General features: G+C 56.0%; 1 protein-coding gene across 1 annotated transcript in view; it reads left to right on the top strand.

The window, feature by feature from the left end:
* The first annotated feature begins 3,156 nt into the window (after positions 1–3,156).
* The window catches only part of STX1A (syntaxin 1A), a 32,646-nt gene continuing 9,993 nt past the window's right edge, over positions 3,157–25,809 (top strand). Inside the window, exons 1-4 of the mRNA XM_015880922.2 lie at positions 3,157–3,284; positions 11,179–11,256; positions 12,376–12,475; positions 25,522–25,596. Of these exons, the coding sequence (XP_015736408.1) occupies positions 3,255–3,284; positions 11,179–11,256; positions 12,376–12,475; positions 25,522–25,596 (283 nt within the window). The 5' untranslated portion in view covers positions 3,157–3,254. The remainder of the gene's footprint in view (positions 3,285–11,178; positions 11,257–12,375; positions 12,476–25,521; positions 25,597–25,809) is intronic.

The following is a 25,809-nucleotide window of genomic DNA, read 5'->3' as shown; positions in this document are numbered from 1 at the left end:
GAACAGATTGTGACATTTGCACAGCAGCTGAACTTTGAACTGTTAAGCTCTTCATCTGAGCTGCAACTCATTGCTTGAGCTCAGCAATACACTGCATTGCTTCCTGGGGAAGCATATGTTTACACAGTTTTTACTCACTTTCTTCTTCTTTTCTCAGCCTTTTTTATTCCCCTATTTTTGTTCCTGTCTCACGTTCACAGGACTGGGGCTACCTGCAGACCCACAGTGATAGGAAGAAAAATATCACACAGGGCTGAGTGCATCTGAAAAGCCAGAATTCGCAGGCAGGACACAATAGGAACTGGTTTCCTCCTCTTGCTCCCCATGTTTGCCCCTAGCAGGGGGTGGCTGTTGAGGAGATGCAGTACATAGATGGGCTCGGGATCGAGGGGTGAACTTTACTGTGGCTGCTGTCGCTCTTACAAAGAGGACTTTTGCTTGCCAACCTCACCTGCTACCCCTCCTTTTTGGCAGAAGAGCCGCCAGCCGAGATGAGGTAGCATGGCCTGTTAGTGCAGCAGTGTCCTTGGCCAAGCACTGGGTGGATGAGTCAGCTCTCCAGTCATGCTGGTTGATGTGATGTGGCAGATAAGACTGAGGCACCAAATTTGGTCTGAGTTCGCAGGTCTGAGAATGTCCATTTTGTTGGGGTGGCACAGGACAGACCCCTGTGATGGGCCCCCTCAGCCTGTGCGTGTTGCTGGTGGGCTGAGCAGTGAGGCTGTGCAGCTGCAGTGAAGTGTACACAATAATACAAGTTTAGAAGTTAAGGCCTCAATTTCACAGAAACGTGAGAGCAAAACTCAAAACGGCGCCTCGGTGGATTTGAAAGTCAACAGGAGGGGCCGGGAGCTTTGGGGGTCGGGGGGGAGGGACGGCAGCCGTTATTGGGGGCGCCCTGGGAGCGGCTGGGGGGGCGGCGGCGGGGCAGGGGAGCAGCCCCCGGTAGTGCCACGGCTGCAGCACGGAGCTGCTTCCCGAGCATCACCGGCTGCTGCCGCCGGGACCGCGGCGTTGGCGGAGCTGCTGCGGCGCTGCCCCGCGGGGCGCTGCCGGAGGCTGCGTTCAGCCGCGCTCCCGCTGATGGCTGCGGTCTGTGCGGGGCTGAAGGCGCCCGGGGCCCCGCGGGCTGCTCCTTAAATAGACGTCACGCACAAAGGGCGAGGGCGGAGAGGTTGGCGGGGTGGACGAAAAGGCTGCGGGCAGTTGGCTGGGCTCGTAGGATGAAGAGCGGAGCCCTCGGAGATCCCGGCGTGAACAGAACGGAACAAACTGGAAATGAGTCATTTGCGCGGCGGGGGGGGGCGGCTTTGCAGCGCCGCCAGATCCCGGCAATAGATTTTACTCAACGGAGGAAGACGAGGGGTGCGAGAACCTCAAAGCGCGATGTGCCAGCGGGGCTGCCGCGTCCCTCCGGCCCATCCCGGCCCCGCGAGTGTGCTGCGGGCGGCACTGAGGGCGGCATTGCGGGAGGTCCTGCGGGAGGCATTGAGGGCGGCATTGCGGGCCGGCTCTGCGGGCTCGGCGGTGCTGCGGCTCCGGGCGGGATGGGGCGGGCCGAGATGGGTCACTGCGGTGCGTGGGGAGGGAGAGGCCGCTCGTGGCCGCTCGTGGCCGCTCGTGGCGCCGAGGTGAGTGAGCAGCGCCGGCTCTGCCCGCCGCCCGTGATGCTCGTTGTCTCTTCGAGACGCCGCCTGCGTTCTCTGAAGCCAAACCCGACATTTCAGCGTGCGTCAGAGCGGAGCTGCGCGGAGAGGTGGCACAGTGCGTCGGACCGGTCAGAAGAGAAACGGCTCCTTCGGCCTCGGAACCGCTTTGGTTCGGGCGAGGCTCCTTACGCAGGTCTTTGAATCCTCCCACCTGGCGCGGCCTCGTGCTCGGGCAGCGCAGGAAATCAGATGGGGCTGACGCGGTGACGGACTGTGATTAATTCACAGCGTCTTAAATGCCGGAAAAAAATAAAATCTGACTCTCCAAATGGTTGTGAGGATTTCTGCAGTGGGAGGGATTCCTGCTCGGGTGTCCGGGTGGGTTTGTGCTTCGCAGAGCTGTGGGAATGAGGACAGTGGGAAGGTGCGTTTCCCGCGGTGTGTCCTCACCCCTGGGGGGATCCAGATGGATCCGTGTGTCGGCTCAGTTCAGATCACCCCAAATCGCCCCGAGAGATGTTTGTTCAACTGATCTTGAAACGAAGATGGAGACAGATGGAGACCACAGATCGTCCCTCCCAGATGTTTTGTAGGCACGGGGCGCAGCTCTTCCCTTTTGCTCGCACCGCACGGACGCCCTTCTGGACTCACGGGATCCTTCCCTCACCGCCCGCAGCTCTCGGCGTCGCGTTTTCCCCCCGCACACTGTCCCGCACGTCGCTCACGGCGCCCGGCCGCCCCGCGGTGCCCCGGGCAGAGGACGGCATCGCACCGCGCGTCCCTCGGCACAGCGGGTGCCGGGCGCGGCCCTCCCCGGGCGCTCCGTTATTCGACGTGCGGCTGCGCCCGGCTGCGGGATCCGCCGCTGCGCCTCGGGGGGCGGCAGTACCGGTCTGGGGAGGGTGGGGGGACAGCGCTGCGCGACCATGGGGGGGGCTGAGGCCGCGGAGCCGAGATGGGGGAGGTGCTGACGTGGGGACATGGGGGCTGGAAGGATGGAGCGGCACGAGCCGGCAGCACGTCCTGGTAGCTCTGTAGACAGACAGCCCTGCACACAGCCCCGCACACAGCCCCGCACACACACAGCCCCGCACACACACAGCCCCGCACACACACAGCCGTGCACACACACAGCCCTGCACACACACAGCCCCGCACACACACAGCCCCGCACACAGCCCAGCAGTGCGGGCAGGGATGCGCCCCTCGTCCGCAGCGCCGCGCCCGGGTTGCGCTCAGCGCAGACAGACGCGGCGTAAATCGGGGCGCTCAGAAACGCCCCCGGGGCCGGGACGCCCCGAGCGGGGCCGCGTCCGGCGGAGGACAAAAGCCCATCGCGGGGGAGGGGGGGGGCGGGACGGCGGCGACTCCGCAGCCACGTCACGTAACCGGCAGCGCCGCGGGGGCGGCGGCACCGGGGGCGGCTTCTCCCCCCGCACCGCCCCGCACCCCCCGCGTGCCGCCCCCTCCCCCGGTGCCGCCCCCACCACGTGACTCCCCCGCCGCTCCCAGCCGGCCGCGGGGCCGTTCCGCGCCGCTCCGCCGCTCTGCGCGCATGTGCCGCGCCCGCCCGCCCCCCCGCGTGGCCGTTCGGAGCGGGGAACGATGAAGGACCGCACCGGGGAACTGCGCGCCGTGAGTGCGGGATGCGGGGCGCTCCCAGACAGGGAGGGAAGGGGATGGGATGGGAAGGGGATGGGATGGGATGGGATGGGATGGGATGGGATGGGATGGGATGGGATGGGATGGATGGATGGGATGGGGGCTGCTCTGCGTCGCGCTCCCCCCGCGGTCGGCGCCGCTCCTCGCGGTCACAGCGGCGTTGCGGTGCGGGGCGTTGCGGGGCCGGGTCGGGTCGTGTCTCTCCGCGGCCCCTGCGCCCATTTTGCGCTTCGGTTCTCATCGCTCCGCTGATGTCACGCTGCGGCCCCGCAGCGCGGAGCTGTCCCTGCGCCTGTCTCTGTCTCTGTCCCTGTCTCTGTCTCTGTCTCTGTCTCTGTCTCTGTCCCTGTCTCTGTCTCTGTCTCTGTCTCTGTCCCTTCGCGGCTCTGGTCCGTGCTGGGAAATGTCTGTTCGGTGACAGCGGACCGACTCGTGCCTCTGTCCTCCCTGCGGGGCCCGCGCCCATGTCCGCCCGGAGCGGCGCTGACGGTGCGTGGAGCGCCGGAGCATCTCCGTGTTCCGCTGCGTGTTGGACGTGAGATGGAGGAAGACGAAAAAAAACCAACAAAATAAATAAATAAATAAGAGCTTCATCAGGGCGCGATTTCGCCTCTCTCCTGCGGGAGATCCCCGCTCCGTGGCAGCACCGCGTGCCCGCAGGGGCGGTGCGGGGCGGGGTACGGCGGGTGGTGCGGGGCCGCTGCTGAGCGCCCCACGGCGCCGTTTGGGGGCAGCGCCTCAACTGTCCCTGCGTAGCGCTGGTCACAGAGAGGGAATGGGGTCAGATGGGGGAGCCTGAATGAGGTGAGGTGGGGAGTGCTGGAGGAGCCCCTTTGACTGGGCTGCGTGCAGTCGGAAACGCGGTTCGTGTCTGTAGCTCCTCGGTGACTGCTGGTTGTTGGCTTCCAATGGGGCTGGATAAAGCCCACCCCGACGGGCCATAACTGTGCCCCCCACGAGGAGCTGCGTGGTGCGGTGCTCGGGGCAGGCAGTGCTGGGTGGGCTCAGTGTCTGTCCCTGCTGTGCTGGGCTGTGCTGCGGGGAACGCTGCAGAGATGCCTCTCAGGTCCGCGCTTACAGCAGAGTTGACCAAAGTTGCTTTTTGTAGCAGAGCCCTGTGCCCCTGTTCTCCATGTGAGCATCCTTGTGGCCCACAGTGCCGGCTCTTGGTACGCAGAAGGCGCCGTTAACCCCGGGAATGGATCTATGTACTTATATCAGTGCTGTATTCCTTTTGTTTTTTAACCCTCTTGGTGGTGTGCAGTTCTTTCACGCTCTCCAACCTGAAGGGTGGTGTTAGTTGTTCAGCCCTGCTCCTTCTACTGCCTGCCTGGGCACTGGGAGTGTTGTATGGGAGCAAGATGATGGGGGAGCACTGGGGGAGCAGCTGTGCTCTGCAGGCAGCACCAGGCAGCACACTGCGCAGGGTGTCACTGCTTCGCCCCACCACGTCCCCTCTGAGCTGCTGTGCTGGAGGGCTGCGACACACCGTGTGCCATGGAGGCTCAGCCCAGCCCTTGCTTTAACTGTGAGTGTCTTTGCCTTTGTGCGAGCTGCTCGGAAGCTGTACAAATGTTTGTTTTGCCATGTATCTCCCTGCTAACAAGATTGCTCAGGAAATATGCAAAATGATCACTACGGGCAGAATACGTACAGTAAGGCTCATTAAGCTAAGTACTGTGATAAATTGCTACTTCCAGAAAATTATGTGTGCTAACAAAAAGGAGGAGGGAAGCCCCAGCGCCAGCCCCAGCAGCTGCAGTGGGTGCAGGCAGCGTCCTCTGAGCAGCGGCCGTGGGGTCACCCTCAGAGCAAAGCCATGGAGAGCGGACAGCAAATGGAGCGGTGCGGCGCAGGAAACAGAAACAAGCGTGTGCTGTAAATACCAGCCCAGGCATTGGGCCAGGAAGGAGAGCATTGGTACAGAAACATGGCGAGAGCCGTTTCTGAAGCAGGAGGGATGGAAGGGCTGCAGAGCCGCTGCAGGCAGGACTGCTGTCTTCAGCAGCTGCTCGAGGTGGGGCAGAGCGGCTGAGGCAGGCGAGGATCTCTGCGTCATGGAGTTACAGCGTGGTTGGGTCGGAAGGGACCTCACAACCCCTCAACGCTCCCCCCGCCCCCTTCTGCCATGGGCTGGGTGCCCCCCAGCTGCGGCTGCCCAGGGTCCATCGTGGCCTGGGGCACCTCCAGGGATGGGGCACCCACAGCTCAGGGTAGCGGCGCAGCACCTCTCTAGGTGAAGAATTTCTTCCTCACATCTAACCTAAATCTCCTCTCTTTTAGTATAGAACTTCTTGTCATCTAACTGTGTTCCTTGATAAAGAGTCCTTACACAGCATTTCTGTAGACCCTGTTAGGGGCTGGGAGGCTGCACAAGGTCTCCTCTCTTCTCCAGGCAGAACATCCCCAGCTCCCTCATCCTGTCAGCACAGCAGAGGTGCTCCAGCCCTCTCAGCACCCTCTTGCCCTTCTCTGAACCTGCTCCATCAGCCCCACGTCTTTCTTGTGCTGGGAGCCCCAGGCTTGGACACAATACTCCAGATGGAGCCTCACAAGGGCAGAGCAGAGGGGGACAGTCCCCTCCCTGCCTGCTGCCACCCCTCTGCTGATGCAGCCCGGGCTGCTGGCAGCTCTCTGGGCTGCACGCTGCTGGCTCTGGTCAGCTCTCCCTTCCCAGAACCCCAATTCCTTCTCTGCAGGGCTGCTCTCAAGGAGTTCTTCCCCCATTCTGAACACATACCTGGCATTGCCCCTACCCAGGAGCAGCACCAAGCACTTGGCCTTGTTAAACCTCAGATGGTTCATGTGGTCCCACTTCTCAATATTGGATCCATGTGGTCCATGCAGGGGCACCCACATTGGGTGCCCATGTACATGTCCAGGCAGCTTCTTACCATCTCAACAGAGGAAAGTCCAAAGCTCTCAGGTCCCTCTGTCTGCACAGCAATGCTCCCTGACGGTGTGGGGAACCTCCTGTGCTGCAATTTGCTCCCATCCTGGCACTGGCAGTTTCCCTTCCTACAGTGCTTCTGCTGCGATGTCTGTTACAAATTCTTTAGCATTAAGCCTTCCTTTTGTCTTCTGTTGCTTTCAGATCTTCCAGTGGGACCTGTCAGACGTGCAGCATGCAATGCACAAAACAAATGTTCATTTTGCCAGGAGACATTTCAGCTCTGCCTTCTGGGAGGGCTGATGTCTTTCATGGATGGTGCTGTTTCCTTTACAATCTAGATGAGAGCACCCAAGAAATTTCATCACTGTGTTTATAGGCGGCAATGTCTGATGGGAGGGATGTGGGTGTTGTAGGCTGCGCTGGCTTTCATGTCTTTCCCAGAGAAGTGAGCAGTGGGAGAAAGCAGAAGGGGAACATTTCCATTTCTCCAGTGTTTCAGAGTAAATCTGTGTTCATAGAGTCATGGAATGGCCTGGGTTGAAAATGACCACAACGATCACGGTCAAGGAGTTTCAACCTCCTTGCTATGTGCAGGGTCACCAACCACCAGACCAGCCTGGCCTTGAATGCTTCCAGGGATGTGTTTGAGGGAGGATGAGCAGGGACAGTCCCTTGGTGGAGGTCTGTGGGGCAGAGCTGCTCTGAGCTGCAGCCCTACCTCAGCCTTATCTGTGCTGGGGGATGGAGAGCACCTTCTTGCCACGCTGAGCCCGTGCTCTGAGCTGTTGGTACTCATCATAGCACTGGGGTATCCTGGAAGGCTTTGTGGCATCATGAATGCACCTGGCTGCCTTTAGCTGCTGGGTGGGATGGAGCATTGCTCCTTCCAGAAAGACTCCGGAGGAGTTGGCCAGAGCTCCGACAGAGCCGTCGGGCTTCCAGCCAAAGGTTGGTAATGTAATTCTGCAATGATGAAAATGAACACCTAAAGGACAAAACTCCTGGAAATCTTGTGCTCTGCTGTGCTGCTGGTGTTGGAAACTGGAAACACGTGATGACTCACGCGGATGCTGGTGAGCAGTAGTCAGTTTTGCCTTCAACATTTATTCATCAAAAGTTGCTGGTCCAAAATACGGGCTGGTTTCAGTAATGCTGGAATTGGATGTAACAGAAGGGTCCTTTGGGAGCTGCCTGGTGTGGGTGCTGAGCTGCTCTCCATCACATCTGAAATGTTGTGGCTGTCAGCTGAAGGCTCCGGGGACTGGAAGAAGGGAAACATTGTTGCCGTATTCCGGAAAGGGATGTCTGGGGAACTGCGACCTCGTGAGCCCCAGCTCTGTGCCTGGGAGCACCACGGAGGAGACGTGGGGCACAGGGGAGATGAGGAGGTGACGTCGGGCAGCTGGCACAGCTGCAGCAGGGGCAGAGCATGGCTGACCCACCTGGCGGCCTTCAGTGATGGAGTGATGGCGTTGGTGGACACTGCCCAGAGCTGTGGGTGTCCCATCCCTGGAGGTGCCCCAGGCCACAGAAGGGCTGTGGGCAGCCTCAGCTGGGGGACACTCAGCCCATGCAGGGATGGTGCTGGATGGTCTTTACAGTTCACTCCAACCTGGGCCTTTCTGTGATAACTAAATAATGGCCTACATGCTATAAGATATCCAGGGCTGTGAAATACTCCATTTATTATGCTCTCTAGCTGTACTGTATATATATATATATATATATATATATATATATATATACAGCGCTTCTTGGAACCATGTTTGTATGGAGCAGAGCTTCAGTGACCTGCCCATGTGCTCCTGAGCACGGCAGAGCTGTGTGTGCAGCCGGGCTGGGATGCAGCCTGCTGTTTGTGTGCGGTGGTGCTGGTAGGCTTTTAAGATGGCTGAGAGTAGATTTTTCTTGCGGCTCATCACTGAATTATTCTGACCTCATCCATCTTCACAGCGACGTGCATGGCCAGGAGCTGGAGCTGCATAGCCAGCGGAGGGTGGCAGGAGCTCTCTGGCAGCTGAAGGGGATTCTGGGGGCTCCTGGGCTCAGAGGCAGGAAGAGCCAAATGGTTTTTGGACATGTGTGTGCAGCTCAGCAGACTGTGCTGCAGAGGTGTCCGTTCAGTGAGAACGGGAGAGCAGCAGCCTGCATTTCCAAGGGAAAAGCCAGTGTAATGGCCTTCTTAAGGGGGTAGGTGCTGCTGTGGCCGTTTTCTGACCTTCTGTGCTTCCATAAAGCTTGCATTACCTCCTGCGGTGACACGGGGTGGCACGTGGTGCTGGCCCTGCAGCTGTGCTGGCACAGGGTGGCTGTCGACTCCGGCTGCGTGTTGCTCACTGTGGCCTTGCCTAGGAGGAGGTTGTCTTCCATGGCTGGGGCAGCCGGTGGGTTTGTGCCACCCCCTGGGCCACTGAGCCCACCATGGCCTTGTGAGGTTCTGCTGCTGGCTCCTCAAATGCATCCGGATGCGGTGAAATCGATCTGCAGCGCTCACGGCACAGAGCAGGGGATGAGTTTGCGTGTGACTGCTGCAGAGATAATAGAGACCTTGTTACCGTCATGTCACAGCTCTCCCTGCCTGCTGCCTCTTGGTTTTCCGTGTGGAGCAGCAGGCTTCCAGCTTGTTCAGTGGGTTTGTCCTTCTCAGCCATCTTTCAGAAATGAAGCTTGTTGGAAGCAGAGGGATGTAACCTGCTCACTATGAATGTATTAGCAGCGTCCCCATTACCAAACGCTGGGAAGCGTGGGGTGCTGGGCGCCCTCCCCAGCCCTGCTGAGCCTTGTGGTGCAGCTCTGCCTCCTGCGCCAGCTGCTCCCTGCATGTCACTGGGGCTATTGTGTTGACGAGCTGACCCCGCTTGGACCTAGACCAGAGCTTTGCACGTGTCTGACAACCGCTTTGGGAACATGGGGTGGCCACACTGGGAAATCTTTTGCCGCAGCTCTTGGTGAGGAATCCACATGCTGCCCCTCGGGACGATGCTTAGGTTTCCGTGGGGCAGTTTGCTCAGATTTGTGTCTGTTTTGGCAGCAGTGTAAGGGAAGCTGCTTCAGCCCTGGGGTGACAGTGCCTGCAGTGCGGTGCTGCGGGAGTGAGACAGGGCGAGGTGTGACCTGTGCTCCAAGCTGTGCTGCTGCAGATCGCTGGGAGCTGAGGAGTGCTCTGCTCACCTGGGGACAGCTCTGTCCTTGCAGAGCCCTCCTGAGCCTCGCAGGTACCCAGGGGCTGCTGCTGCTCCTTCCTGTCCCTGGGGCTGGGCAGTCAGCTGGGCGCTGCGTGCTGGACGTGGCGCAGCACAGAGGGTGCTTCCAGTGACGTGGCTGGGACAGATGGTGCCCTCATGCAGCCCGCAGTGACTTCGTGGGAGTGACACGTGCCCTCCCCACCATCAGGCTCCATCCATGTAATTTCCTCTTCCCAGCCGGGCTCCTGTGCTGCTCTCCCCACACACAGCAGGGCAGCACCGTTCTCAGTGCCTGCCCTAAATAACAGCACGTTGTAGGAGGGGGTGAGGGAGGGGAGTATTGGGGGACATCAGGACCTCTGGTGCTGTTCAGAGTCACAGCAGCACAAGAAGTCAGAAGAGGTGCTCGTTGCTTGTGCTCAGCTGCAGATCTCCTGACAAAATGTCCCTGCTCGGTGCAGCTCTGGGGGGCACGAGGTGGCTGCTGCTGGGTGCGGGGTTCCCCCGGCGGTGCTGCAGCGCGTCTGTCTTAATTAGTGGCAGACGGTTGATGCTGAAAATGAAGCACAGCACAAATGAAGTGGGATTTGTGGTCACGTGTAAAGCAAAATGCAAACGTGGATCCCAGAGCATTTTGCTGGCTCTGGGAGATGATGCTGTAACTTCTCCTGTGCTGCACTGCCAGGCTGGCTGCTGGAGCCTTCTCCATCATCCCTGGGGTTTGCCGTGTGGCCCCATGGGGAACTCGCACATGGGGGTCTGGGTCTGGGCAGCAGTGCTGCTCTTTGTACCTGTTGGGGGCAGACTGTCATGTCGTAGTAGCTCTCGGATATCTTTAGATATGGCTTTCATGGCTACCAAAGCAGATGGTGCTGTGAGCAGTGGCTAGAATAGAAAGCTGGGATCTGCTCTAGAGGGCTCCACCTAACTCAGCCATCATAGGTGGAAAAGACAGTTTTAGGAGGAAAAAAAAGCCAGGCTGTCACCTGGCATATTTCAGGGTGAGGAATCCTGTAGTTCCCCCTGTCTGTACTGGCCAAGTTTGTGCATGTGTGAATGGACCGCAGGGCAGTGAGCAGGGTGGCAGACTGAAAAGAGTGTGGCAATAGATGATTAGATGAACAAAGACAGTCGTCACTGTTAGATCCTCCCCATCCCGCTTGTTGCTGCAGACAGAGTATGAAGAAACTTTTCCACCCCATTACTTTTCCATTTCCCTCTGTCGTCTCTCTTCTTTGGATGATGTCTTTTAAATGTCTTCTTATACAGAGGGCACGAAGACTCATTTTTCTTCCCGCTGTGTGTTTGTGTTCCCTGCCCTGCTGGGACACGAGGTGACAACGACACGCGCGCGTTGCTGAGGGCCCCTCACCTCCTTTACCTGCTGAGCTTTGGCCACTTTGGGCGTATTTTCTGCTTTGTCCCATCTTTTCCACGCTCCATAACATCTGCCCTGTTGTCCCGTTCCTGCTGTTGTGGAGCTGAGGACAGCTCTGTGAGCACTTGCAGTTCTCCCATCAGAGGTGTGTGGCTATCTTCAGCCTCCTACAGTAGCCACAGCAGGCTGAGGGTTGGCACAGCCTGCTGCACAGTGATGTTCGTTGTGTCTTTATTGCTGGAGCTGGATGCCATCTGCTCTGTGGAGCTGCTCAGAGTGTGGCAGTGCTGTCCCAGCAGCTGGGAGCTGCTGAGGGAAGGGGCAGGGGGTGGTGTGCCCGAGGGGAGCTCCTGGGTGGGTCTGTCTGTGTGCAGGAAGAACTTGTTGATCCTTCTCTCTGTCTTGTTGCAGGCGAAGGACAGTGATGACGATGATGAAGTCACTGTCAGTGTGGACAGGGACCGCTTCATGGATGAGTTCTTTGAACAGGTGAGAGCTCTGTCATCACAAGTGCCAGTGATGTGGGTTCCCAGGGCAGGCGGGCAGTGGTCCATTTGGGGTTGGATGTCCTGCCCCGACTGATGCTGCTCTGCTGCTGCTCGGCCTCCAGGTCCCCAGGCTTGCACCGAGCACTGAATAGCTGTTTCTGTGCTGGTCTTCCCTGGCCCCAGGGCTGCTATTGAAGAAAGCAGCAGGGCAGCTGAGCCAGCTGACCACTCAGTGGGAGCATGGGAGGCTGTGGACGCAGGCTGCCATGTAGGAGGCTTTCTTGCTGCAGCATGTGTGTCTCCAGAGTGCCATCAGAGCAGAGAAGCTCTAACGTGTCTCCTGAAGGCACCTCTGCAGAGTAGCACTTTCTGCATGGGATTGATTTAATTTTGTGCCTCTCGTTACCAAACAAGAGGTTGTCTTATGGCATGTGGGTGGCAGTGAGACATGCACGCGGTTTTTTAGCCTACCCTTAGCATGGCATGTGTGTAGGGGGTGTAGAAATGTATCTGTGCAGGCAATAGAGTGTGGAATGAAAAACCTGACATGTGGTTGAATGAAGATGAGCAAAGTGGTGTGAGTTGAAGAAGACAGACCTGAGTGTCCGCAGGCAGAGGCACAAGTAGAGGTTCCCAGTCTTGATGATGCTGGCTCACTTCCTCATTTCCTTGAGGTGCAGGGAAGACGCCAGCATGGAGAAACCTCATCTCATTTGGCCTTGCTGCCACCGTGAGTGAGGGACAAAGAAGAGTCCTCAGCCCTTGGAGCAAAGGCTGGGGGACTGAGCCAGGGCTGAGCAGTGCTGTTGCAACCTGAGCCATGTGCTTCATGTCAGAGCTGCGGAGTCTGGAAATTCATAGATTTCATGCTCATTTAAACAGGCCTCTGGTGTTTGTTGGTTTATCACAAGGCATGCAGGACCCACAGCTTATACTGCTTTGCTCTGACTGCAAAGCTGGTTGGTGTGATGTAGAAAGTTTGATTTCATGTCAGCCCTGCAGTGTGAGAATCCAGCTGGAAAACACTCGCCCAGGAAGACCTTTGTTAGGGGTCAGACATGCCATGGTTGCCTTTCAGTAGCTTCTCATGGTAGTCCTGTGTTCTTTTCTTTCTCTACAGGTGGAAGAGATACGAGGGTTCATCGATAAAATTTCAGAGAATGTGGAGGAAGTGAAGAGGAAGCACAGTGCCATTCTTGCTTCACCCAACCCTGATGAGAGTGAGTGAGCTGGGAGCTGCTCGTGTCTCTGCTGGCCGTGGGGCTGCTTTTGGGGTGGGCAGGCAGGTGGAAGTCCCCTTGTCTGCAGGCAGTGATTGATGGAAAACTCTGTTCCTGAGGTGGTCAGTAGTTGTAGGGGTCTCACGTTGGTGGGCAGCGCAGTTCCACCACGCTGCTCTGTCACCTCCCCTCCTCAAAAGCCTGGGGGAAGAGAATATGAAAAGGAATTGAGATGAGGAGAGGGAGATCACTGTCAGCTGCCATTATGGGCAATACAGACCCAGCATAAGGGAGGCTAATGCGGTTTATTGCCTACTACTCACAGTGACAGTGCTGTCAGTGATTACCACTTGTCCTCACCCTGCCCTTCCTCCTTTCCCCTCGGAGCAGCAAGGGGAGCAGTGCTGTGCTCTGCCCCTATTGCTCTGTGTCTGCTGCTGTCCCGCTGCCTCTGCTCCATGTGGGCTCACCAACAGCTGCATGGGGAGATCTGCTCTGCCTGGTGCCCGTGGGCTGCAGAGGGACAGCCTGCTCCTCACCCTGCTGGGGGCCAGGAACCTTGCTTTGTGAGCCCAGTACAGCAGTCCACGTGAGGGAAGGATGAGACCTACACAGAAAGGAGATGGAAGGATTCCTGCTGGCTTTCTAACCTTGAGAGAGAAGGTGAAGTTTCAGAGAGGCTGGTGGAGAATTCCTGAAGGACAGGGCGGTGTAGAGGCTGAAAATAGCAGTGGCATTTTGAGGCAGGGCGGCTGCTTTCTTGCTCTGCCCAGCCCAAGTGCTTATTCTGCATCTCCATTTGTATCCATTACACCAACTGCAGGCAGAGCCAGCACTGCCTGTCCATGCTGACTTGGCATCAGGAGCCAACAGTACAGCCCTGTGAGCCCGCAGGTGTGCGCGGCTGGCCCTGTCCCCTCCATCCTTCAGGGCATCTCATTGCTGACTTGAAGCTGTCCTTGGATACAGACCATGCCCTGGCTGCCAGCTGAGGTGCCGGGGTGGTCATTGCAGGTGCTTGATGCAGGCAACTGGTGTTCTCAGCAGAGGGACTTGGCGGCTGCAAAGAGGAGAGCCATATCTCAGGCTGCTGTTTGCCTGTCCTCTAGGCTCTGTTGCTCTGTGATTGCACTGTAGGACTTAGCAGTGTTTCTGTTTGGGTGCTGTTTGGAAGGAGCTGTCGCTGCTTTGCTTCCCACTGCCGGGCTCACGCAGCGTGCAGCAGCACCAGCTCAGCTCTGAGCCACTGCTCAGGCTGCAAAGGGCACTCATGGCCTCAAAGGATGATCTGTTTGAAAGTCTGCAGCGAACAAGATACTGTGACATTGGTGTGACTTCTAGAAGCAGGAACATCAGGAGTGCCTCTGGTTTTGTTTTACAAAATTACCTTGCCTTGATACTGCAGAAAATTCAGCGTATGATGCCAGAAACCATTTGGGCAGCACAGAAGAGCCTCTGCATTGTTAAGTAATCTGTGTTTTGTAACACTGTCATTCATGGAGAAGGTGCAGTGGGGCTGGAAGGTAACAAACCAGGAAGCAGTGGCAGATCAAAAAGAGCTGGAGCTCAGCCCTGCGTTTTGGTTGGTGTTTTAGGAGCTGGCGGTGGGAAATGACTTCTCTGAGTTTGAGGAAAAAAAAATACAGACTCGTAGTTGCTGTCTGGAGGCAGCTGCGCTGCTGGTGCTGCTGCCTGGCTCTGTGTGTGGTTTGGCTCCTGCGCAAGAAGGTGCAGAACAGCACAGGGAAGTGAACGCTGGAGCTGCACAGCCTTGGGGCAGGGCTTCAGAAGGTGGGAGCAGAGCTGGGCTGTTAAACTGGGAAACGATCAGTGGTGGTTAGAAATGCTGCTGGAGCACCAAGAGGATGGATGGATGGATGCACAGTGGCTGAGTTGTTTGCTGGGCATCTAACAGAGGAGGGGCTTTGCAGGGACAGTTCTGCCAGAGCCTCCCTTGTGGATGGCCGTGCTCAGGTGGGCACAGGTACTGCCCTTGTGAAGTGGAGGGATCAGGGCGTGGTGTGACACCTGCCATGCCTGCCTGCATGGTGCTGGGCTGCACTCATGTCATTGTATTCCTCTCCTCCATCCCCTGGTCTCTTCTGGCTGCACAGACTGTTCTCAGAGCTGCAGTGCCGCTGCTGCCTGTGCTTATTTTGGTGCCCTGTGGGTGGGCATCTGCCTTGCTTTGCCATCATGCCAGTGAGGTGGGGGGGACTGGAGCACCTCCCTGCCAAGCAGCTCTGCACCATCAAGGCACTGCTGCAGCTTCACCTGCAGGCGTGTGGTGCTCGGAGGGGCACTGGGTCTGTGTGCCTACACAGAAGGGCTGCTGCTGCTCCTCTGAGTTGAATCAGTTCCTGCTAGATCTGTTCTTAAAGTCCTTTCTGGTGAGCTGCTGCGTCTGCTGCCCCTCGTGGTGCTTGCAGCAAGCCATTAGCCTTTGGTGCTTGGGCCAGGCTGGTTCCCAGAAGAGTTGGCTTTGAATATTAAGTCACCTCACGGAGAGGGATTAAATGATGTTTTGCTGGAGCTGTCGGGAGGGACTTCTGTGCCATTCATCTTCTTGGCGCACAGCTTTCCTCTCCGCTTCCATGCCCGCAGTTCCTTGGTGCTGAGTTATATAAGAGATGCTGTTTGGTGAATGAGTTGCCTCCGGGAACATAAATCTTCAATCTGAAGTTGCGTCTTTCAGCCTGTCAGCTCAGTCCCTCTGCAGGCTTCAGAAGACCCGGCAGATATCTCAAACCGCTCAGTGGGTCCATTGCTGCTCTGCAGTGAGGCAGAATTTCCCCCGGTGCAGCTCCCAGGTCTTTGCTCAGCTTTGTGCTGCAGGAGATGCAAATTATTTGGGGAGGGGTCTCATGTTCCTAACAGCATCTGTTTGCAGAGAGCTGTTCTAGGTGGTCAGGGGGTTGAATAGGAGCTGCTGGGCTGTCTGACATGTTGAAGCAAAGCTGTCTGCTGCTAAGAAGGTGATTTTAGGTCACCTCAATGCCTCAGCGCTGTCTGTGCGCCTCTGAGGGGGCTCTATGCTTTCACTGTTGGTAACCTTGCTGCTCGCCAGGTCCTTTGGCAGTGTATCACAGCTGGCAGCCCGCACTCTGAGCATCAGGGCAGAGCACAGGTCCCTGCCCAGCGCTGTGCCACACTGTGAATGCCTGCCGTGCACTGAGGATGGAGAGGGTTGTGCCCTGGGCTGCTCCTGGCTCACTGCATCACACCTCTGTCTCACACCAAGGTGCTTTCTATAACCCATAACCCTTCTGTGCATTCCTGCCTTTCTCCAGCTCTGTCTTGAGATAGTTTTGTTTCTTGTCCCAGTAATTCCTGTTGAAGGGCTGCTCCAGGACTTAACCTCCAGTGGTCAGGATCCATCTTCTCATTTCCAGCATGAGTCTATTTATGATCAATTTAAATACCGACGTCATCACAAGAACAAATATATTTAGCTTAAATAGCTCTTTGCCCTTCTGGCTTCATCCTGTCGGGTCCATGCAGCAGCCTGTTCTTTTTGAAAGGGCTTTACACAATCTCTGCCCTTTCCCATCCCCTGCCACCTGCCCCCCCCCATTTGCTGGGGGCTGCTCTTGCCCCTTGGAGCTGTCTGTTGCAGCAGAGCTGTATCCCCATTTTACCTGGATGTCCGTGCACTCAGCCTTCAGCTCCTGCACTTTGCTGTGGTGTGTCGGTTTCCCCTTTCCCTGCACAGCTGTGCTTTGCTTCTGCCCCCTGTGGTGCATCACATGCGGGGCCAGCTGAGATTCCCCCTCAGCACACAGCCCCTCACATGCCCAGGTTTGTGGTCTCTGTTTTCTGCTCCGTCATCCTGAGCGCTGCTGGGTGATCTGCCACACTGAGTGAATGCAGAGTAAATAGCAATTAACTGTAGTCTGATTCATTGGCAACATCAAAAAAAAAACCAAAAACCAAAAAACCCAATTGTCTGCTCTGTAATTATTTTGGGTTTGTTTTAGCCCAAATCACAGTCCTTTTGCAAGGTGTGTGCGTGGCCTTTGCAGAGCTGCCTCTGGGTGGGTCTGCATCCCACTGCGTGGGGTGGGACGGGCTGGCAGCAGGTGATCCCTGCAGCAGACAGACCGCATCCAAACCCAGCACACGCTGCACAGCTGTGCCTTGGCTTTCTCTCACTAAATCTCCTTTGTCTTGGTGTTGACAGCCGGGGATAATCCGTTATTTGCCAAAATGAGTTTAGTGAGGCTGAGGTGAACAAGCTGTAAATCCTGTTACCGGGATTACGTGGGCACTGCTGCGCATTGCAGGGCTGGGGGCTCTGTGCTTTCCAGGCACACCGAGAGCAGCAGTGCAGGCTGTGGCCATGGCTGGGACAGCAGGATGGAGCCGGGGACCTTGTAGTTGCCCACAGCCCGCGGGGTGGCCCCACTGCAGGGGGTTACCAGAACCTGCTTTGTGGAGCTGTAACTGTGTCAGTCCCAGAGTGTGGGATGATGAATTGGAAACAGCTGGTGGGGATTTACTGATGAAAACCCATCTGGGATGGGGTGGCTGGAGAAATGGCTGCTGTGTATTCCCTGTGCCGGCACTGCCGTGTTTCAGGTGGGAAGGAGGAGTGAGGTGGTGTAGGAGGGAGCGGGGTGATGGAGAAGGACATCAGTGCTGAAGAGGTTTGGAAGCATGGAGAAACGCTAGGAATCCTAAAATCGCCATTTAGAGCAGTTTTCTGCTGTTGCTCCGGCAGCAAGAAAGGTGCCATGGTTTGCAGTTATAGGGAGAAGTGCTCTGTGCCTTTGTGTGGCGTGGGGGAAACCAGGTGACGCGTTGATGGGATTCAGAGCCGTTCTGTGATCTGACAGCCCCCAAGCAGAGGGAGGAGGCTCCCAGCTTCCCTCTCAGCGGGTGCAGTGGCGGTGTGAAGGGGCGGTGCTGCCCAGCAGCAGCTCCTGCTGCCCGCAGGTATCGGGGCTGCGGCACGTCGTGCTCCCCGCTCCCCGCTCCCCGCTCCCCCCCTGCACCGCCCTCCCCCGGCGCTGCGCCCCCCGGCTGCTCCTGACCCCGCTGCGCGCACTGCGGCTGCGCTGCTCACAGGGAGCCCGGGGGGCTGCGGGGGGATGCGAGGAGAAATCTGAGCAGAAATAGAACCTGTGCTCTCGGCTCGGAGAGGAATATTGGATTCAGCGCTCAGAAACAGCGTGCGGAAGGGTGGCCTGATACTACGGCGTGGTAAAGAAATATATTTTTAGAGGAAGATTTGGAAAATAATCCTGTTTGTTGTACAGAAAGCTGTTAATACTGAAGTGGATCTGCTCGAATTGCTGCAGCGTTGTGATGCTGTTCCGAATCTTTCAGCGCTCGGTTTGGGGAGGGAATATTGGCACAGAAAACATCCCCCCCCCCCGCCCCCAGATCCCGGCCGTTCATTTCCTTGCAGCGCCGCCCACCCGCAGCTCGTCGCTCCCGCCCCCAGCGCTGCCGTGACTGCGGCCGGGGGGGCTGCGCTCCGCAGTGCTGCTGGGTGCCCTGCTGCTCACAGGGCAGGGTGTGCAGGCTGCCAGGACAGCAAAGCAAGCGTCTCTCCCCTTCCTTTCTGCCCTGTTCTTGGTGAGGTGCTCTGTGTGTCCCTGGGTTCTGCTCCAGGCTGGGACCCCACTGCCCCTCTCAGGGCTGAGGGTGCTAAAAATCCAACCTTTGTTTAGAGTCATCTTATTCTATTGCAGCCCCCTGAAATCTGCTTCTGACCACAGAAGATAAGGAGGAGGTACGAGCAGGAGCTCATTGCAGCTTCTCAGCACATAAATCACACGGTGAGAGCTGTGGGTGTACTGCACTGTGCAGCTGCAAAGTGAATCCCACATGGGGCTCTGGGTGTTTGGGGCTCACCTAAAACTCCAGCAGTTGTGAGGGCTCAGATAGGGGTGAGCTTTGTAAAAGCTTGACCTACTTGGGTCATTAAGCAAGCCAAGGTGCAGGCCCTGGTTAGCGGCTTCCCTTTGTTTGCCCTGGTGTGCCTTTAGTTCCCAGCACGTGGCATGGGTCGGCTGTGCCCGTGAGTGCTGCATTCCACCCCACCGCCTGCGGGTGCAGATCCCCTCACTGTCCCTCCAGCCAGAGCTCTGCAATGGTGTCACTTCACATCAGTGGTGATGAAGCGACTGTGCTGCGGGCTGGGTGTGCTGTGGGGCTGCTGAGGGTGATGGCCAGGTGACATCCCACCTTATTCATCCCTGTTTTCCATCACTCTGCTCAGCTGGTGGATTTCCGCCGGAGCAGAGCTTGCTGTAGCTGGGAGCCCTGCAGCAAGGTGCACAAGGTCTGTAACAGCGGAGTCTACACACCCTACCTGAAATGTCAGCATTGATTTGCCAATATGTTTGATATAAAAAATATATATATATAGTGTGTGTGCATTTGCTAGGAAAATGGGGGAGAAAGTGTTGTCATTTGAAGCAGGATGGCTGCAGCTGCACAGTGCTGAGATTCAAGGTGCTCTGAGCAGAGCAGTGTGTATGTGCCCCAGGCTCCCACATCAGTAGCTGTGCTCCCCCCAGCTGTCCTGTCTGCCTGAGAGACTGGGGCTGCTGCAGAGAATCACCTTCTGAGGGCAGGCAGCATCAGTCTCAAGCTGTTCTGAACTTTGGCATTGCCTGCTTTGAGCGTCTTGCAGACTGGTGGTATTGTTAATGAGCTTCCAGGCCCCACAGAGGTGGAACAGAATTCTGTTTCCCTAATTGAGTTATCAGATCAGTAGCAAAAATGCAAATGAAAGAGCTGCTTTGGTTACAAGGGAAAAGGGTCACAACTAAGCCCCGTGGTGTGGTGGTTAATCAGCAAGGGAGGGTGAGGGAAGGAGATGCAGCACAGCTGGGTTGCGGATGCCTGCTTTCAGGCTGGGCTGTCCCTTGGCAGATCTTCCTTCTTAATTACTCTAAGCTGTAGATGGTAGACACGGTTTTTGAGTCGCTTTGTGAGTACACCCTGCTGGCAAAAGTTCTTGTGGAGGGTTAGTAGGTGATTAATCAGCACTGAGGTACACAATGAGTCAATTGGTGTGGATTCCAGCAGGTCAGAACTTGGCTGCTGATCTCCACATGCAGTGGATGCACAGCTGAGGAGCAGCTTAAGCACAGGCTGCTTATTACTGCCTGCAGCCCCTCCTGAGCTGCTCAGTTGTGCAGCTCTGACAGAAGGAGTGGTCCCTCCATTGATGGCTCAGATGTTTGCTAGAGGTTTTTGCAGCTGTAACAAAGAGGCACAGAAGGATGGCTGGAATCTCAAATGAAGGGCACCTGGCTTCAGGTGTCCTGTGCCAGAGAGCTGCTTGGTTTGTGCTGAGCTTGGAAGGAGCAGTGCCATCCCCGCTCCACTTCACATCCCACGCACTGTTCTTTGATGGAAGACAACTGGAAGCACACCCTGCTGGTTGGCAGCACAAGGTCCTGAGGTCCTTCAACCTGAACCATTTTGTGACTCTCATCCCCAGGTGTTTGGGGCCACCTGAGTGCAATGTTTGCTGTGTAAGTATAACCCGTGATGAGTTTTTGAAGAATGCAGCAAGTGACTCATGCAGCTATTGCATGTTCAGCCCAAGTCGGAAATTAGGGCAGTTTTATGCAAGACATGTTAGTATCTCTTAAAATGCTACAGCTATAAGGAGTGCCTTATTCTTGGCATCCATCTGGATTCTTGCAAAGGCGGCACTTGGAGTGGGTAACAGCACCATGTGTGGATTCCATATCTCACTGTAACCAAAAGGAATCCGGAGCTCCCAATCTGGGAGTTAATTCTGTGCATTGAGAGTGCTGCGAGGGCTTAGAATAGCTTAGAATAGCTGGTACTTCTGGGGGAGGCTGCCGGACAGGAAAGTGATGTGAAGAACTTGAGCAAAACCTCCCCTCTTATTTTCCTCTGGGCTTTAGGGATGTTCTGCTTAACTATTTGCACATCCCACCGTGTGAGCACAGTGCGCCCAGGTGGCAAAGGCCACTCCATCTCTTGCTGCATGAAGCCACGTTCAGCCGGTCAGCTCAGCGAGACTCAGGTGCTCCTGTTGGTGCAGGAGCAGTGGTACCCACTGACATTCACTGCTGCTTGTTGAACGATGATGGAGAACAACCAGTGGGTGTGAGCACAGACAGTGGTGTGTGGTGTGTTTCTGCAGTGGGACAGCAGCAGCTCTGTGGGTGCAGGTTTTGATGAGCGCAGCATGCAGGCTCTTGTTCATTGCTGGTGAAAATGCACAGCTAACGGTGGTGACTGTGCTGAGAAATAGTTTGTAGCTGGGAATTTGCTCTATCAGAGAGTTGCCGTGTTTGTTGTATTGGTTGTAGTCTCTGTGGAAATAAACAGGAGGCATTACTTTCGGAGCGACATAAATGGGGCCTAAGACAGTCCCACTTCACTTGTGTGGCTCAGACAAGTCAGAAGGTTGGGCACCTGTGTTTAATTAGTTATTACAATTTCGCATGCTCCTTATTGTGTCTAGTAGGATGTGCAGTAGTTAATGATAAGAGGAAGTCCGCTTGTCCCAGATACTGTGTGTGCCAGAAAGGGAGCTGCTCCATTGCTGGCACTTGTGTCTGTAATCACCATGGAAAGGCAGAACCAACAGCAGCAGTTACTGCTCCAAATAGTGTTTTGCTACAAAACCTTTTGCCAAGCAGCATTGCCCATGTTCATCCATTCTGAGCTGGCTGTGTGTGGTGCTGTGGGGCTGGCAGTGCCTCTCCTGCTCTCACTGCTGCGTCCTGGCTGAGTGCAGTGCTGCACATTCCTTGTTCCTGGGGCACACAGTCAGTGTGGGGCAAGTGAGGGAGCGATGTGACTGAGGTTGGCAAGGACCTGCCGAGGGCAGCGGCCCAACCTCCTGCTGGCAGTGGCCATCCAGGGTCATGTTTGAACATCTCCAATAACAGAGTCCCTGTGGAAGTTCTGGGTCACATCCTGGTAAAAAACAAACAAACAGCTCCTTACAGAGCCATTATTCCTTCTTGACCTGCCCCCCACAGCTGGGCAGGTAGCGGGGCTGTATTCCTGTTGCTGCAGGGGAATTAACAGAGCTCTCCTTGTTGCTTCAGCTTCATTGCAAATGTTTTTATTCAAACTACATTTGGGAAGGAGGACCCATGGCTGCGGCTACCTCACCACGTGCAGGCGGCTTTGTCCTTGCTTGGTGGTTTGATTTTAAGGGATTTTTATGCTTGCATGCAAACGATGAGAGAGGTATCAGTGTTTGGCCAGGTGAGATGCAGGTGGTGGGGTGGGAAGGCTGGTGGGGCAGAGCCTGGTGCTGTGCACAGCTATTAGTGAGGAATGAGCAGCTCTGTGAGTGGTGAAGGCAAATCTTGGCAAAGAGAAATGCAGAACGTGAAGCAGCAGCGGAAGGAGAGCTCCAGTGTGGGGAGAAGGAGAGGCTGGGGAAGCCATAATTAGGGGAGACAGACTGCAGCTCCTGGAGGAGCCCAGCACAGCACTCCGTGCTGATGGTGGCGTCTGTGGGTGTGCGGGAGCAGATGAGCTGTGCTGGGGAGGAGGCATGAGCAGAGCTGATGAAAATATTAACTCTGCAGAGGCTGAGGAGGTCAGATGAGTGCTGGTAGCTGGTCTGTGCAGTCCCCAGACCAAATGTGTCCTCAGATAATTGGGGTTTTCTTCCCTTCCTGCTACCATTCCCAGAGCTGGCTCTTACTGCAGGTAGTTGGAGTTACCATGCCCTTCTCTGAGCCAGGAGGGTCAGGTTTGGAGCTGTGAGACAGGCAGTGAGTTTACCATGGAGCTGCCTCATGGCTACACAGGTTTGTGGTCTCTGTGGCCATTTTGCTTTTGGGGTTCCCTGTTCTCCTCCCCCTGGTGCTCCTGGGGCAGCAGGGCTGCAGCCCTCGCTCTCCTGGGGGCAAGCATGTGTTCCATAACATTCAGCTCCGCTGGAGATGAAAACCCCTCTGCCCTCCCGCAGGACAGCTGCTGATGAATTAGAGAACACCAGGGAAGCAGGGGCTGGTGACACAGCGGTGACGATGGCAGTGTCACCACACGGGGAGGAGTGGGGTGAGTGTGCCAGGCAGCACGTCCCTGTGCCAGGGAGGAGGGAGGGCTGACAGGGCTGAGCTGCTGTGCCGGGGGGGACCAAGGAGAGGCGGTGGTCACCCTGCAACAGCCTGCCTTCGTGCTGGGAGTGCAGGACAGTGAGAACAGGGAGAAGAGTCTTATGAGGACAAGTCTTATGAGGAGCAGCTCCGGGAACTGGGATTGTTCAGCCTGGAGAAGAGGAGGCTCAGGAAAGACCTCACTGCACTCTACAACTTCCTGAAGGGAGGTTATGGTGAGGAGAGGTTTGGCTTCTTCTCTCAGACAACAAACAGGACCCGAGGAAATGGCCACAAGTTGCATCAGATGAGGTTTAGGTTAGATATAAGGAAAAACTTTTTCTCTCAGAGAGTGGTCAGGCACTGGAATGGCTGCCCAGGGAGGTGGTGGAGCTGCCGTTCCTGGTAGCTCCAGGTGGTTGGACTTTCTCAGGTCATTTTCTCCCACGAGCACCAGGAGGTTTTTCCAGCGATGGGTGGTTTTAGCTGTATATCACAGAGAACCACCAGCAGGGTGAAATACTACGAGTCCGGTGCAGATGGTCACAACTCAGTGATTTACATCATGCAGACATGGAATAAGTTTGAAGCACGCTGCAGGTCCTTGGTGCATTCTTTTCTTACTGCTTTTCAATAACTCCTATTTGGGGAGATTTTCTTACTGCTGTCTCTGCTTATCCCGGTGTGGTGGAGGGGGAGGGCACAGAGCAGTAAAGCAGCTGGAAGGATGGTCTGCCTGCCTGATGTGCCCTTCAGCACCAGCAGATAATGATCAGTGGCTCCAGCGCATTAATCTGTGACAATGGTAGAGCAATGCAGAAGGGATGGAAATATAAAGGAAATGCCTTTTTTCAGTGCTTGGGAAAAGTGAATAGTTTATGGTGAATGAATTCTTGCATTGCAAGAGGAGTTTGGATGGTTCTTAAACAGCAGGCCCCAAAATTAGATCACGCTGGATCCATCTACCTGGAAGCATCAACAGGGATGCTTGCAAAGAGGTGAGTAAGGTGGTTTGTTTGCCTTTAGTGTTGATTTCCACTAAGACTCTAAATACCTGAAAGGCTTCGGGAGTTTGGAAAGTGGCACAGCATCCACTTTTGGAAAAGCGAGAAGGGGAAGGAGCTGGGTTCCTATTGACTGATTAACTTGACATTTGCTCCTCACTGTTTTCAGCCCAGGAAGCCAAAAGATTGGGCATATATTCCCTATTCTTTCTGCATCTGTTGTCACCTTCACAATGACAGTGTTTCCCATCTCCAGTTGGAATGACCCATGTCTCAGTTTGCTCCATTGCTTCCTGTGATGTCCCTCTGCACATCCCAGCAGCATCTCCCCCCAGGTCTCTCCCTACTTCTGCTGGAGGCAGCCATAGGATCCTCTTTGCTTTCCTGCTTCCAGGTGAACAGAAACAGTTCCCAGCTCTCATGTTCGTGGCAGCCTGGCTGGAGGTACTTGCAGACACGCTCCTTTCCTCATCTTCCCAGCCCTTCTGAAGCTCTTAGCTCTGAGTCAGAAATGTGTACAATTGTCAGTAGGATGTGACCTTCCCCCAACACATTCCCATCATCATGATTTTCTAATTCTGCCTGTGACTGCCAGCTGGAAGCATACAGCACCACAGCTACTACAGCCATCAAAATGACTCAGTTAATGTGCCTAGAGACTATTCAACAAACTTCTATTCAATGAAGTAAGTCTTCATCTCATCAAAATGAAGAGGGAGTGTTAGGGTGGCAGCATTGCTGAGAAGTCTCGTTGGAACGGCAGGTATATATGGGATGTGGATAGCTGGTTGTGCAGCTGGGTATGGAGGTCAGAGTTAGCTGCTGTTGAGCCAGCTCATCTCACCCACACCGTCCTGCTGCTCTCATGGGGGGCAGGTCTGGCCTCTGCCTCCAGCACTTTGGTCCTTGGGAGTGCAGATGGAGGGGCTCTGCTTTGATCGGGTTTGCAGAGCACTGGTGGTGGTATGGAGGTGCTGCAGTGCAGGGAAAAGTCCCACAAAGCACGGGTATCTAGAGACATTCTAATGATGGCACTGTTGTTAGTGGTGAGCTCAGAGCCTTACTGCCTGACTTCTGCTGCTTACACATGGGAAAGAGAATAGATAGCCATGTGCCAAACCTTGTTGGTGAGTCAGGGCTTGCAGCTGATTTACTGCTCTCAAGTGTATCGTACACACTGGTTTCCTTCTCTCTGTAGCCAAGTCATCTCTGGCAGCCCAGGAGGATCTCTGCTAGAAAGCTTTTGCAGTCCTTGGGAGAAGGCTTTGGTGACAGCAGGGACTCACTGTGGGGCTCCAGGCACTCAGCAGGGCCCTGCTCCCAGCAGGAGCCTGCAGCTGCTGGTACTGTGCTCTGGGTCTGCATGTGGGCACATAGGGATGTGAAGGGATACAGGCAGGAAGGAACTTGCTTGCCTCTGTTTTTGTTTGTACCTCCTGTGCCCCTGCACGCTGCAGTGTGAGGGCTGCATTACACAGCCCTGCTACTGTGCTCCCCAGAGCCATTTCTAGGATGTGGGACGTGGGACTGGGGTGTTCTCTGGCCCAGTGGCACTGCAGTCTGTCTGGTTTTTGCCATAAGTAGTGAGTATGCATGAAGTGGCTGTTAATCAGCTGGTGTTGAGGGTGCTGCTGGCCACACAGCAAAGGGAGCCTGGCCTCAGCTGGGCTGAGTCCTTGTTGTTCAGCATCAGTTGGGGATCGAGCCAAGGAGCAGCGGGCTCTCCCTGGGGCAGACATATCCCCAGCGTGGCGGGGCCGTAGGGAAGTCAGCCCGCACTGCGGCACTTGATGTGCAGAACAGCTTTGATGTACAGCAGTCATTTTCTCTCCACTGTGGGAAGCAGCGCTGCCAGCTGTGCGTCTGTCTGACCAGGAAGGGGCAGTGCTGCCGGCTCCTGGCCCCACACGCTGTGGGGTGGGTGAGCAGATCTGAGCAGCGTCCACAGCACACCCATGTTTGCTCTTTTCTTTCTCCCCAGAAACAAAGGAGGAGCTGGAAGAGCTCATGTCAGACATCAAAAAGACAGCGAACAAAGTGCGCTCCAAGCTAAAGAGTGAGTACACAGCGGTGCTGCTGCTGCGAGGCACTGGGGGGATTCTGGCGATGTCCCTGAGACCAGCACTTCTCACTGATCCCTGCTCTGCTGTGGCAGTCGCTTTCCCCAGCTCTGCTGTGAGCCCGTCACCCCTGCCTTTAGGATTTCCTCCTTGAGCAGTGTCTGGCTTTGCTGGGCCCCCCTGCCCTTCATGGCTGACTCCCATGGGAT

This window comes from Coturnix japonica, chromosome 19 (assembly GCF_001577835.2).
Source record: "Coturnix japonica isolate 7356 chromosome 19, Coturnix japonica 2.1, whole genome shotgun sequence".
Taxonomy (NCBI): domain Eukaryota; kingdom Metazoa; phylum Chordata; class Aves; order Galliformes; family Phasianidae; genus Coturnix; species Coturnix japonica.
This window is presented reverse-complemented; position numbering and strand designations above follow the sequence as displayed.